At 41.1% G+C, this 15432-nt stretch overlaps 1 protein-coding gene across 3 annotated transcripts in view; it reads left to right on the forward strand.

Moving 5' to 3' along the window:
• LOC122789133 (WASH complex subunit 2A-like) overlaps positions 1 to 15432 on the forward strand; it is a 2558205-nt gene that overhangs the window by 1548935 nt on the left and 993838 nt on the right. For all 3 annotated transcript variants that reach the window (XM_044056354.1, XM_044056357.1, XM_044056356.1), the window contains exon 19: positions 4790 to 4921. In XM_044056354.1, coding sequence (XP_043912289.1) covers positions 4790 to 4921 — 132 coding nt within the window. The remainder of the gene's footprint in view (positions 1 to 4789; positions 4922 to 15432) is intronic.

The following is a 15432-nucleotide window of genomic DNA, read 5'->3' on the forward strand; positions in this document are numbered from 1 at the left end:
GTGATGACTGCAACAGTGAAACACGAAGAACATAGTACAGTTGTGTACACTTACCATAAATGTAGATGTTCGAGTATATTTACTGTTGCAGTCCTGGTTACCCTCCCTCCAGCCCCCTGACTTCTCATGACTTTTACCTTTCCTCCTTATTTGGCATATATTATGTCATGTATATTTGATTTTTGCTGGGGTTGTTCCATACCATGTAATTGCTTCCTATTGAGGGGGCACCTGGCATCTGGGGCAAGAAAAACTAATGTAATGGCGTCAGCTGTATGTTTTATACCCCTGACGACCTGACGTCATGGTAGAAGCACAGCATCCGACGCAGAAATCCTCTGGTATTCAGGCTGGCTGAGGGCTACCTGCAAGCAGATAACCCAAATGTGATGACTGCAACAGTGAATACACTTGAACATCTACATTTATGGTAAGTGTACACAACTGTACTTTCTCAGGAATATCCTTCCATAAGGCCACCCAGGGTATAGGTAGCCGGGGATTCTGTCCCATCTGTCAGGAATAAACTAAGATTGACAACATCAAATAAAGTAGTTATGTACTCACCATAACATTCCACCTGTGTTGTTGATCTTTGTTCATTCTTGACATCCCACCCTCCTTTCCTCATCCTTCGAGATTTCCTGAAAGTTTGTACCCTTGCCCTGGGCTGGCATTAAGGTATTTACCTTAGACATGGCTTCCTTTTATTTATTGTATGTATGTATATATATATATATATATATATATATATATATATGTGTGTGTGTGTGTGTGTGTGTATATATATATATATATATATATATATATATATATATATATATATATATATACACATGCACACACACTTCATCTTGTTGTTATTTGTAAACTTGATCTGAGATAACTTACACAGGGGCATTGTGGGTAGAGACTTGGCCCAAGAGTTTTTGGGCAGTGCAAGCTGTGTAATGGCCGAACCGGTTCAGAGGATCAGAACTGATTCCCAACTGCCAAGAATGAATGAAGACTGACAACACAGATGGAACATTATGGTGAGTACATAACTTTTTTCCACAGTCACTCTGTTGCCTCCAATTTTTAGTATTTTGTCCTTCTGCCTCAGTGTTCTCAGGATCAACTGTTTCTGCTGGTATGATTGCATCTTTACAAATATAGGTCTTGGCTGCTTTCTCATGTCCAGGTTTGGAACATGCACACACAGTTTGCCCTTATAATTAACAAATCCTGCTGTGGATTACCAGTCCAGATACTTATTTGTGTTTTCGTAAAATTAATACAGTCTGTTCCTTCCACTTTCGCTGATAAAGCAGAAAATCTCAGATTTTCTCTGTGGGCGCTGTTCTCTAACTGTTTCAGTTTATGAAATAGCTCTTCTTGCGCAGTCTCATTCATACTCAGCCAGTCTTTTCTTCATTTCAGCCTCTATTTGATCAGTTCATCTGAATAGGTTCTTCCATGTTACAGACTTTTGTTATTTGAGTTGATCTACTCTTTCAAGGTTTCATTTATTTTAATTGGCTCTGAGCACATTTGGTTTATTTTTCCTCTAAGTTACTAGAAGCCATCTCTTGTACCAAAGTTAGAGCTTGGACTGTATTTTGCTGAACAGCTGCAGGATTCATTCTAGTCAGTGTTTTCTCTTCACGTTTTCTAGTTTATTTTCTTAAAGGCTCTCTTAAGTTTCTTCTTTGCTGGCATCCAGGCAATGTACTTAGCCAGCCAGCAGACTTACTGTCCCTTATCTATCAGTTTCTTTTTTTACACTGACGGAGCTGAAGTAATGCTGTTGATCAGTGCACGGCTGTTTTGGAAAGCTACTTCTTGCTTTAGTCTTTAATATATGCATCCATGAGTGGTAAGACTCCCCTCACCTCGCATTTAAAATTCTTCCGCCTGCATACTATACAAAACCTGCTTTACACTATAGCATTCAATTTGCAAAATTAATTTTTATACAAATATAATAAGAACAAAACTTTTTTTTTTATTTTTCCATTCACTTTAGTGTTCTAAATATTAATGATGTAAAGTGGGGTATATGCTTTAGAGTTTACACACCAGTTTAACACAGAAAACAAAATTCCAGATTTTCTCAGTCACTTACTACAAAGCCACATTTCACATGCTTTTTTCTTTTGTCGAGTGTAATAATTTATAGTCTTCCATTTATTCACCAATTTCACAGTGTTACTTCTTCCTGATTGTCTCCACCTCCCAGTTCCAGTGTCTAGTTCAAGTCCATGGTACTCCTGATTGTTGTCAGCGCCTGTCTCTCAAACATTTTCCTCTGAAACAAAGGAAAAGATTTAACTGACACCATCTCTGTATGGACTTTTTTATTGTGAGAAGAATGGGCAGCAGAATTCCCGTATGCTTGCTAAATCACTCTTCTTTATTGTATAAACATTTTTATTTCCTTCTTAGCCTGTTCTGCATCATAAAATATTTCCTCCTCCAGGAAGAACATTCTGGAGATAGGTGGTTACAGGAACTTAATTCTCACATGTGCCTCTTGACATTCCTTGATTGCTGGACTAAACTTGCTTCTGCTCTGGTGTACAATGAATAATCATTTTCCATAAACATACTGCTGTCTCCAATTTGTAATACTCTTTCCTTCTGTCACAGTTTTGTCAGGAGCAATGTTCTCTCTTTCTGCTGGTATGATTGCAACTTTACTGTTATAGGGCATGATTAATTTCTCATGGTCAGATGTGGCGCATGCATAATTAACAAATCCTGCTGTGGTTCACCAACCCAGCTATCTATTTGTAGTACTTCAGTAAAATTGTGTGTTCTTTCCAGTTCTTTCCAGTTTCTCTGATGCAACACAAAATTTAAGAATTTCTCCATGTGCTTTGTATTCTAACTCTATTTTTTAAACTTCTCTTTTTCCAAACCGTTATGCTCAACCAGCCTTTTCTTCATTTCAACCTCCGATTTTTGCACTTTTATCAGTTCTTCTGAATAATTAGTTAACATTTATTCTGTTTGTTTCCAGCCTTTTTGTTTGACTTTATGTATTCCTTTGGAGTCCATTTGAATTCTTTTACTCCAAATTATTGGAAGACATCTGTATTAAAGCTGAAACATTGACTGCTTTATGCTGAACAGCAATGAGCTTCTTTCTAGCCAGAGTTTTTCCTTTATTCTTCTTGTTGATTCCTTTACTTTGTCCCAGTTTCTTCTTTTCTGGCATCCATGTAGTGCAGTTATTAGCCAATAATTGAATTTTACCTAAATTGGTAGCTGTTACTGTTCTTTTTCACGGTTTCTGTTTTCACACCAGGAGAATTCTAATCAAAATGTTGACCATTGCTTGGCCATACTGGAAGCCCCTCTCAGGGTGTTTTTGATTAGGTCCTGTGTGCACTGATCCTGAGCTGCTGTTTTTCTCTTAGTAGTGAATTCTTTCCTGAGTTAAAATGTTACATTCTTATTTAAACGTAATGCGGAAATTACCTGAGGTTTAAAATATACTACTTATGTATAGGTCGAGATTTATTTAAATATTTGAATTTGTTAACCAGGAAGGAGTACTGATTTTAGCTGACTGATTTCAGTATCAGCTTGGAGATAACTAGATACGATTCAGAAAGGCATGCATATAGTAATACACAGAAGACCAGTGACATTAAATAGACGGAAAAGTGAAATAAAATTATTTCAACAATTTTCAGTGATAAGCAGGTACTATATGGTTAGGGTTTCCACCTTTTCAGATGCCCGTATTTGGACAACCCCTCAGTTTAAAGTTTAAGATAAAAAAAAAAGCATATAATAATTACCAACCCCAGCTAAATCTAATTAGTAGTAAATCAGCCGAGTTTTCTTACCTTCACCATAATTTAAAACTCAACTCATTTACAGTGCCACAGCAGAACAGGTTATTCAGGTCAGCACAGCAGTGTTGTTAAGATGGTACCTTTGCAGCTTGCTCTCTCTTGGTCTCTCTAGCCCAGCCAATGAAGCCCCTAAAGTTTTCTGGTCCTCCTCCACTCTCTCAGTCATGAAATACCCCCTTTTTTTCTTGAAGAACAAGAACTTCAAAATATAACATTAACAAAGCCAACCATCTAAATACAAAGCAAACTTTAGTGATGGCTTATACTGTACTTTTCTTTCTTGACTCAAGTAGCTGTCACCCCCATTAAGGTTACAGCTAGTTTGGGCTGAGTATTTCAAGACTGCAGCTAAGAGAAAACATGTAGCAGACCAATAGCTGGCTTCAACTGCAAGTTCAATGGAATTTGAAAAGCTACTGCAATTCAGGGCATTCAGCTGCCTTGACACAGCCACACTTCCACTGCTACAACACCATTAGCAGTTCAGCAAACTGGAACATTTCCTTTCCCATTCAGAGTTATCATAGATAGCAGGTTGCAGCATATGAAACTGTGAGAGTCCCATTCAAATCAGAACAGCTGCCAACCCCATATACAACATCTGCGAAGGTACTATGCAGTATGTTCCACAGAAGTGCAGTATATGGATCATGTTATCAGCGGGTGTATAAGTTAATCTGTCAAGGATTACTTGGTTAGTTTTAACCACTTGATACATGAAATGGTACTTCACCTCTTGCATACCATTCCATTTTTCCTCAGAGATTTTAATTCATGTATTTAAAATGTGTGTAGTGCAGATGCATGTTCTACCAACAGCAGTAAAATATACTCGAAAATAAATTATATTCATTGGTATTTCATTCAGCTCCATCATTTCAGTTTTCTAATCAGATGTAAGCATTTTGTGCATACCATAATAAAGACTGCCTTTTTTGCAGGATAACCTCTTTGTTTCTGCACCTGTAAAGATACAAACAGCATCTTCAGTAAAGAAACAACAAGAACCTCTGAAATCAGCTCCACAACCAAGTAAACCTAAAATCGCGACATTATTCAGCAGTGATGATGAGGTAAGTGGAACTTTAAAGGGCAGCAGAGTGTAAATAGCTCATTCATTATGCTTGAATTCCCCACCTATTCTGGGCCTTCTGTGTCAATGGGATCGTACACCCTATATTAGTCTTGTTACCTTTATGTTCTTCGGTGTTAAGATGATTATTACAATCAAGTACATCTTATAGTAAATTTGCATACTCAGAATATGGTCTCTTATTGCACATATAAGTAGCTGTCTAGTCTTTTAGTTTTCTTTCTGTGACATTTTGTTTACCTCGGACTATAGTGTTTCGATCTGAAGTGCCTCACTTATTTAAATGATTATCAGTGAATAGAATGATAACATTTTGTGTTGCTGTCCTCTTTCGGATAAAAAAGCCTAGGTGCAGTACAGATAGAATCTCAACTCAGTTCCTGGATGTTATGACTCCCAACTGTCTGTCCCTTTTCTCTTCCGTACCCATTTGCGCCCTCACTGCGCACATCCAGAAGGCAAGAGCCTTTGCCCCTTAATTCCTCCTTGTTCTCTAATGGTAAGGAAGAGCTGTTGAAGGAAGGTTGTCGCGCAGTCCGTATAGGGATTTTTTTTTTTTTTTTTTTTTTCTGGGTAACACCTTGAAACAGCTAATGAGAGCACTTGCTATGTGAGAAATAAAACAATACACACTTTCACATGTGCTCAGACCTGACTAGAGCTTATGCTACTTGTTAGGCATGTCGGTGTCATGGCCCATAGTGCTGGTTGCAATGACTCAGACATCTAGTGTGTCAGGAAGGCAGTAGACCTTGTTGACTTCCTTCTTCCAAGATGGCTGAACCATTGTTGGCTGCTGCCTCCCTTTCTCTTTGACTTGGCTCCTGCAGTGCCTAGATCACTAATCAATCCTAGGTCATCTGGTTTACAGTCAGGGCTTCACCATCTGTGCCAAAAGGGTGGCTTCAGGCTCCTAGAGGTTTGACTGTAAGGAAGGTCATTCTATAAACAGCAAATTGTACTGCATCAAGTTATCTCTCTAATTTATGTGTGTTGTAGTGGATCATTCTACCTTTAACAAATCCTGGCAATATAAATTGCATTTCCTTAATTTTCTGATGGTCATAGAGCATTGTGTTACAGCAGTTATAATGCTTTAGTTTCCTTATGCAAACATACTGAGTTTTAATTCTGAAGCTTATTATATGAGGTGGAATGGCACCCTTATTTGTAATGTTGGCCTGCTGAATTTGATTTTAGTTTGGTGTTTACCTCTCCACAGCAGTCTCAGTAGTGTGTAGCAGATAATGTTTTGCCAAGACATCTTCACAAAGAGTTGAGCAGAGAACAAGAAACTCAAAATCCTAATTGCTGGTTTCCATCTGAGTACCATTCTTTGCATGACTTTAAAATGATTTCCATTAGTTATATCAGTTGGTAATGCATTCCAGGTTTTGACCACTGTTAAAGTAAGATAACTTTCTCTGCTTACAGTATTAGGTGAATCAGATATACTATTCGGGAAGGTTATTTCTAACAGTGAGGAACACCACAAGACCATATAGCCATGGCGTTCAGTGCCTATAACAGTGGTATGATTCACAACAAAATAAAAAAAAACAAGCTACATTGTTTTGGTGAAACCACTTTGCTGTGTTTTTTGGTCCTGTCATGCAGGTATACAGTAAAGCTTTTCACTCCATTTTTGAGTGCTGTACATTTATTTTGGATTGTATTATTCTGACAGTAAATCGTAACATTATGGTTTTATCCCACTCACTTGATTTGTTCTCTCTCAGATTTTCAGACAGCAGTTTCATGTTCCTTTTGTAGGTTTTGGTCTTTTTCCTGCATTCCTTCAAACATTAGAAGGTGGTCAAAGCAGACCCCTAAGGCCAGCATTATTAAGCATTTTCTTAAATCTTCTCACTGCTTCAATTGCTTAACATTCCTCACTAGTATTTAGAGTATTTTTGGCTGTGTAGTGGCTCACACTAATTATTACCATCATTGATAGCCCTGTAATCAAGTCATCAAATATGTTAGAAATTTTGATTCTGGCAGGCAGTTGAAACTTTTTAATGCAGAGTTATAGAAACTACAGAAAAAGAAAGTTGAAACCACCAAGAGAAAAATCATAAAATGATGCTGCCAGTGAGATATTTTGTTTCTGAGGAAGTACTGATGCTCCAGTGTCGACCATAGATAATGACAAAAGTATTTTTTTTGAGTATTGAAGTCCTTCTTGTAAAGTAAGTATATACCTTAGTGACACCTTCATCTCATTACCTGTCTTGATATCCCGTAAGACATTATAAGGTGATTGTGTTTTTATTGAGGGACATGGTACATCTCCAATAAATATTCAACCTAGGACCTCTCTCTTATCATTCAGAAGAGTTTCAGCAGCAGATTTGTTTCTGTCCATTTTTGACTAGAGAAACTTTGACTAACATATTTTACTAGTGTTCAAGAAGCTATATTAAAACAGCAGGACCTAAGTCAACGAAGAACTAAGAGTAGAACACTTGCATGCAAATGTTTGCATGCACCTGATGTTCTTCGTGTTTCACTGTTGCGGTCATTACATTTGGGTAATCTGCTGGTAGGTTGCCCTCAGTCGGCCTGAATGTTGCTGTCTCCTCTTCCATGACGTCAGGTCGTCAGGGGTATAAAACAAGCAGCCAACGCCATTTTCTTTAGTCTTTCTTGCCGAATGGTGCCCGAAGCAGAAGCATTTCACAAGTGCCGGTCGGCTGACTCCTGAAATATTAGAGTTTGAGTTTCAGAACCAAAGTCTTCACTAAACTAAGTACCCCGTTGGGGAAACTTTTTTCTTGCTCCATACCGATGTCAGAAAAAGTTAATAATTGTATTACTTGTGGAAAGCAAATACCTCATAAGGATTTCCAGTTGTACTGTATTCCTTGCCTAGGCCCTGATCACAATGTTGCCTGGCTGTCGGTTTTGTGCTAGATTTAACCAATGCACTATTAAGTGTCGGTATATTTTTACCTCAAAGTATTTTGGAAACAGATTTAACTACCCAGAAATGTCGTCGGATAGTAATCCGACTACCGGAGTACATACAAAACGCAAAGAAAAGGACAGAGACAGACATTCGAGGTCCAAAACCGACGAAGCTTCACCTAAGCCAGTCGCTGGTTCGCCGGTACTCAGTGAGGCACTTTCGCAGCCCCTGATGCCCCTACCGAGACCCATGTGGAGTCCGGCATGCCATGTGATACTCAAAGTATTGGACCCACGGATGTATCTCCTTCGGATGGGTCTGGAGCCGCTGAGCAGGCACCAGCTTCTGAGGGTGCATTCAGGCCTCAACATTTTTATATCAAACTGATGACAGCTGCAAAACCAAAGACAAAAGCAACTTCTAAAACTAAAAAACTGACGCATGAACCAGGTGCACGGGCCTCTATGCCTAAAAAACAGATGGTCAAAATGGCTAAAGACCTTATTACCTTCATCAGGGGTTCCCATCCCCCTCCTGATGAGGCCTAGGCAAGACACTGATTATGAATCTTCAGGTTTCTGTTTCTTCTGATTCCTCTTCTGATCAGGAATTTAGCTATACCTCCCTATGAGGATTCAGATGCAGAGGAGTCTGTACTGTCTGCATCACCTCCTGAGGATTATTCATTTGGAGAAACCTTGAATACTTTGAGGAAGCATTTTCACTGGGAGAGTCAAGATTTCTCAGAATCAAAAAAGAGGCTCAGGGATTTCCTTCTTCTCCCTCAGCACAGGCCTTTAGCCATACCCCCTGTTTTAGACATTGTGGATGATGTGTTTTCAGAGTCAAGCTTTACCCCTGACTCCTTACCTCCGGCCCCCAACAAGCCTGACAGATATTACAGGGTCCCTGACTCACACAAATTTTTATTTAGAAACCCTGCTCCTGATCCTGAAACTATTTCACAGGGTCCAAAGGGAGTTAAGGCCTCAACAGCCAAATATCCTACCCCCTCTGACAGAGATTCAAGGGCACTGGATAGATGGGGAAAAAGGTTTATACATATGCAACCTTGGCAGTTAGGGCCTTAAACTGCCAGTTTCATATGCTCAAGTATCAACAACATGTTATGGGATTACTGAAACAGAAAATGATGTTGATTTCTGAATGTGCAGAAAATAAAGAATTGCAGGAATTATTGCATGCAGCTAAACAAGTTGGAAAGCATACTTTGCAATGTGATTTTGATTCCTTAGAGGCCTCCTGCAGAGCCGCAGTTACTGGATCTGTCATTAGGAGGCATGTCTGGCTAAAAGAGCAAAATTTGCCCGATCATGTTAAAGCTAAATTACTGGATGCACCTTTACAGCATGATACTCTGTTTGGTATTAAGGCAGAAGAGGTTTTAAAGAAAATGGAAGACAAAGCTAAGTCTATGCAAACGGTAAAAGACTTCTTACAAGTGCAGCCACCAAGATTCAGTAGACACTGGCCTACAAAAAATTGGTCCTTTCCTGCATCAGACAGAGCTCAAAGGGGCAAATCCAGACACCCTAAGGGTTCCAGATACCAGGCACAAGATTCTTACAGATCAAAGTAATGGGGGGCTTCTACCTCCAAATCTGGAGGAGATAAAGCGCAATCCTACAGAAAACAGTCCCAATGACTTCCCTCTGCCTTCACCAAGCACTTACCTTTTGGCAGCAAGCACCCTTAGGGGGAAAATTAGCACTTTTTGCTCAAAATTACCAGTTAATAACCCAGGACAAGTGGGTGCTAAACATAGTATCGCAGGTATACAGATTCCACTACCATACTCTGCCAGTGGCAGATGGTTGGCCGGATCTGCCAAAAAATCAATGGGCAGAGGCACAGAAACAGGTCACATCCCTCATGGATATGGGGGCCATTCAGCCAGTACCAGAACAGGAAAAACGACAAGGTTTTTACTCAAGACTGTTCTTGGTACCCAGATAGGACAAGGCCTGGCGGCCAATACTTGATTTATTGATTTTGAATACATACCTGGACATTCCAAAATTCACAATGCTGACTTTGCAGCAGCTTCTGCCCATGCTGGGCAAGAATGCTTGGCTGGTGAAATTAGACCTAAAAGATTCATACCTGCATGTCCCATTAAGGCAGTCGTGCAGAAGATACCTCAGATTCAAGGCTGGCTTAATGCATTACCAATTCTCTGCACTGCCCTTTGGCTTATCTACTGCGCCCAGGGTCTTTACAAAATGCCTGGCACCAGTAATTGCTTTTTGCAGACAAAGAAGTATACAGATATATCCTTACTTGGATGACTGTCTCATTCAAGCAGAGAACAAGGACATTCTTCTTCAACACCTGGTGTTTGTGAAAAGGCTTCTAACATGCCTAGGGTACACAATAAACAAAAAGAAATCACAACTGGTACCCTCTCAAAAGATAACATTCCTCGGTGCAAGCTTGAATGCAACTGCCCAGATGGCTTACCTCACGCCAGACAAACAAAGGCAACTGACTACTTACTTCAAACTGATGGCAACAAAAACCCAGTTATCTGAAAAACAAACTCTGCAGACTTAGTGCTTCATGGCATCCTGCATCCTACTGATTCCATATGCAAGACTGCATATGAGGAAACTTCAATGGTACCTAAAAAGTTTATGGAGTCAACATTGTCACAGTCTGGAAACAATGATTCCTCTCATTCCCTGCCTACAACAGGAGTTTCTGTGGTGGGTAAAGGCATGTCACCAAAACATGGGACGGGCCTTCACTCTACCCCCTGCCAGCCAAACCTTAACAACAGACACATCAGATTATGCCTGAGGGGCCCACATAGCGGGAAGATGCATTCAGGGCATATGGACCCCAAAACAAATGCATCTACATATCAACCAAAAAGAGATGCTAGCTGTTCAAAATGCCCTGACAGCCTTCAAGGACTTACTTCATCCAGGACAACTACTAATAAAGACGGACAACACCATGGTTATGTGGTATATAAACAAGCAGGGGGGCACACACTCATACCCCCTTTGCAGATTAGCCATGGCACTGTGGGACACAGTTTTGACTTAACAAATACATCTTCAAGCTCAATTCTTGCCAGGAAAAGAAAATACTTTGGCAGACGATTTAAGCAGAAACCTTATGGACCCTCACGAGTGGAAACTAGATCCACAAGTCTTCAGCACGATAACAAAGAAATGGGGGAGCCTGGACATAGATCTATTTGCCTCTCCTCAAAATTATCAATTGAAAAGATTCTGCACAAGGACTTATCACAGACAAGCATGGAAGGTGGACACCCTATCCTTTAGTTGGAAAAACCTATCAGTGTATGCCTTTCCTCCTCTGCCTCCTCTTCCCACGGTCCTACTAAAAGTCAGACAAGAGAAACCAAAGATGATACTTATTGCCCCGGACTGGCCCCGCCAATACTGGTACCCAATCCTAAGGAGCTTGTCTCAATACCAAGCATGGACCGTACCCCAAAGACCTCAACTACTGTCCCAGCAAAGCAATCAGATCCTGCACAATCAACTCCAGACACTGAACCTGGCAGCATGGCTGATCATGTAGGCATACAAACAACACCTGTCAATAAAGCTGTCATTGATGTCATTTTGGAAGCCAGAAGGCCTAGTACTAGAAAATCTTATGCTGATAAATGGAAGAGATTCTGTGCATGGAATCAAGCACAAGGAACTGATGCAGCAAAGCCAAATATTCCTCAGATATTACAATACTTGACTGAGATGCTTTACAAAGGCCTATCTTTCTCATCAATTAAAATCCATGCCTCTGCCATTTTGGCTCATTACAATACAGAACGACCAATCTTTTATCATCCTTTACTAAGGCAGTATCTTAGAGGGGCCAAAAATTTAAGGCCACCTAGAAGATCACCAATACCTGCATGGGACCTCAATTATGTGTTGGAAAAGCTCACCCAGCCTCCATTTGAACCAGCTGCTACTGCTGATATAAAGATCTTATCATAGAAAACAGCTCTGCTACTAGCAATTACTTCAGCAAGAAGAGTCAAAGAGCTGCAGGCACTGATGGCTGTGGAGCCGTTTATCATATTTTACACAGACAGCTAAGATTCTACTTGAGCAGGACTAAAGCTCTAAGAAAAACTGAGCAATTACTAGTGTCATATGCTGCAGGATCAGAAGGAAAGGCTATTTCAAAGCAGAGTATTTCAAAGTGGATAAGCCACTGCATTCGTTTCTGCTACTTACACCATGGCAAACCTTTGCCCAAGGGCATTAGGTCTCATTCCACCAGAGCTGCAGCTACTTCAGCAGCCTTTCTCAGAGGAGTACCAACCAAAGACATTCTGGAGGCTGCTACTTGGAGTTCTGTTCACACCTTTATAAAGCATTATCGTTTGTCTCTCTTAAGTCCAGGGCAGGCTTTGCCACTGCAGTTCTGCAGGGCCTTATAGCCGCACCTAATGCTGTTTAGCTCCAGCCTCCCATCCATAGCTTTGGGATTCTACCCAAATGCAATGACTACAACAGTGAAACACGAAGAACATAGTACAGTTTTGTCCACTTACATAAATGTAGATGTTCGAGTGTATTCACTGTTGCAGTCCAGGTTACCCGCCCTGCCATCCCCCTTTCATTTTGGACTTTATCTTTCCGACTCTATACAACCTATGTGGTGTATTTGCTTGTAGATGAAGGTAAAGTTTGTACTGATGCATGTATATACAGATGTTCATAGTGTTACACTGCTGCAGTCATCACACTTGGGTTATCCTGCCGTCAGGCGGTCCCGCAGTCGGCCAGAGTTCCAAAGTCTTGGTCCGGCGTCTGTTGCTGTCGCTTCTTCGCTGACGTCAGTGCGCCAGGGGTGTATAAGATGCATGCAACACTATTTTCTTCAGTCTTTCTTGCCACACGGTGCCCGAAGCAGAAGCAGTTCGCAAGTGCCGGTCTGCCGACTCCTGAGATTTTCAAATCGAATTTCAGACCGAAGTCTTCAATAAAGCTAAGTACCCCGTTGGGGAACCTTTTCTTGCCTAAGTCCTATGTCAGAAAAAGTTAGCAGTTGCATTTCTTGTGGGAAGCAAATACCTCATAAGGACTTTCATTCTTATTGTGTTCCTTGCCTAGGCCCAGACCATGATGTCACAGGTTGTCGGTTTTGTGCTAGGTTTAATAAACAAACTATTAAACGTCGGTTTGATTTCGCCTGACGTTATTTTGGTAGGAAATTTAATTATACTATGCCGTCGGAGCAACCGACGACCGGAATGCATAAAAAACGCAAAGATAAGGACAGGCAGCCGAGACCCAAACCAGACTCCGAGGCCTCTGCTAGGCCAGTCGCCGGTTCTCCGGTTTTCAGTGAGGCGCCTACGCAGCCCCTGACGACTGCTGATTTAGAACCCCAGGTGACATCCGATTCACAAGCGGAGATTGCTAGGCCTCGACAACCTTTACCTTTAGGCCCTTCCGACTCCATGCCTGAAGGAGATTCAGGTGCAGTTGAAACGCCTTCAGTTGCAGAAAGTGTCTTCAGACCGACTACACTCACTATTAAATCCTATGCAAAGCTGAAAACTCCTTTAAAAACAAAGAAGACTGTACAGCAGTCTCCAGTACAAGGCCCCATGCCTAAGAAACAGATGCTTAAGATGGCTGAAGACTTAATTACCCTAATCAGGGGTTCCCATTCCCCTCCTGATAAAAAGCCAAGACAGGAGGAGGACAACGCTTCCTCTGACCAGGTTTCAATTTCCTTAGACTCTTCTGAGGAACAGGAATATTCCTTTCCCCCTTATGAAGACTCTGATGCTGAAGAGTCTATCCCTTCTGCATCTCCCCCAGAAGACTACTCTTTTGGGGAAACCTTACATACCATGAGGGAGCATTTCCACTGGGAAGGCCAGGATTACTCTGATTCTAAGAAAAGGCTCTGAGAGTTCCTTTTACTACCCCAGCACAGACCACTTGCTATTCCACCTGTTAGACATTGTGGATGATGTTTATTCAGAATATAGTCTTAACCCAGATTCACTACCTCCTGCACCAGCCAAACCAGACAGATACTACAGAGTCCCTGACTCACACAAATTCCTGTATAAAAGCCCTGTTGCTGACCCAGAAACCATTTCTCAGGGTCCCAAAGGGGTTAAGGCCTCTATTGCTAAAAATCCTGTGCCCTCTGAAAGGGATTCTAGAGCACTAGACAGAAGGGGAAAGAAAGTATATACCTCAGCTACTCTAGCTATGAGGGCCTTAAATTGTCAGTTTTACATGCTGAAATATCAACAATATTTGATGTCTCAATTAAAATAAAAAATGCTCACACATACAGAACAGCCTGATTACAAGGAAATGCAAGATTTGTTGCATGCAGCTGAATAAGTGGGAAAGCATACTTTGCAATGTGGATTTGATTCATTGGAAGCTTCTTGTAGAGCAGCAGTGACAGTGTCTGTCATACGTAGGCATGCTTGGTTAAAAGAACAAACTTTACCTGATCATGTTAAAGCAAAGTTATTGGATGCACCTTTACAGCAGGATGTTTTGTTTGGTGTAAAAGCAGAAGTTGTTTTAAAGAAAATGGAGGATAAGGCAAAATCTATGCAGACGGTCAAGGATTATTTTTTACAGGTTCAACCCCCTCGTTTCAGCAGAAATTGGCCAACCAAAAATTGGTCCTTTCCAGCTTCTGCCAGACCACAGAGGGGCAGATACAGATGCCCAAGGGGCAGAGGCCATTCACAAGGCTCTTACCAGCCTCGACTGTGGGGTGCCACAACCCAAAAAGGAGGAGAAGACAGGTCTCAAACTACCAGAAGACAAACACAATGACTTTACCCCTCAGACTTCCAAGCAAAACCCTCTTGGCAGCTCCCTTGGGGGGAAAACTAGCACTTTTTGCAGACAATTGGCACATCATCACAAAAGACAAATGTGTCCTAAATATTGTATCTCAAGGATACAGATTCCACTTTCACACTTTGCCAAGGATAAAAGGAATGCCAAACCTGCCACCAAATCAATGGGCAGAGGCTCAAAAGCAAAGTTCAGCTCTCATGGACATGACAGCCATTCAACAGGTTCCTACACAGGAGCAAGGACAAGGATTGTACTCAAGACTGTTTCTAGTTCGCTGAAAGGACAAGGACCGGAGACCCATTCTGGACCTCTAAATTCTAAACACATACCTGGAAGTACCCAAATTCAAGATGCTAACACTACAGCAACTTCTTCCCATGCTGGGCAAGAAGGCTTGGCTAGTAACGTTGGACCTCAAGGTGGCATACCTGCATGTCCCTATCGGACAAAATTGCAGAAGATACCTCCGATTTATAGCATGTTCAACCCATTACCAATTCTCTGCACTGCCCTTTGGCTTATCTACTGCACCCAGGGTCTTCACAAAATGCCTGGCACCAGTAATTGCATACTGCAGACAAAGAGGGATTCAAATATATCCATACCTGGACAACTGCCTTATTCAAGCAGAAAGCAAGGACATTCTATTAAAGCATCTGGCGTTTGTCAAAAACCTACTAAGTTGCCTAGGATACACAGTAAACGAAAAAAAGTCAAAACTAG

This window comes from Protopterus annectens, chromosome 14.part0 (assembly GCF_019279795.1).
Source record: "Protopterus annectens isolate FY-2018-M chromosome 14.part0, PAN1.0, whole genome shotgun sequence".
NCBI classification, from domain to species: Eukaryota; Metazoa; Chordata; order Ceratodontiformes; family Protopteridae; genus Protopterus; species Protopterus annectens.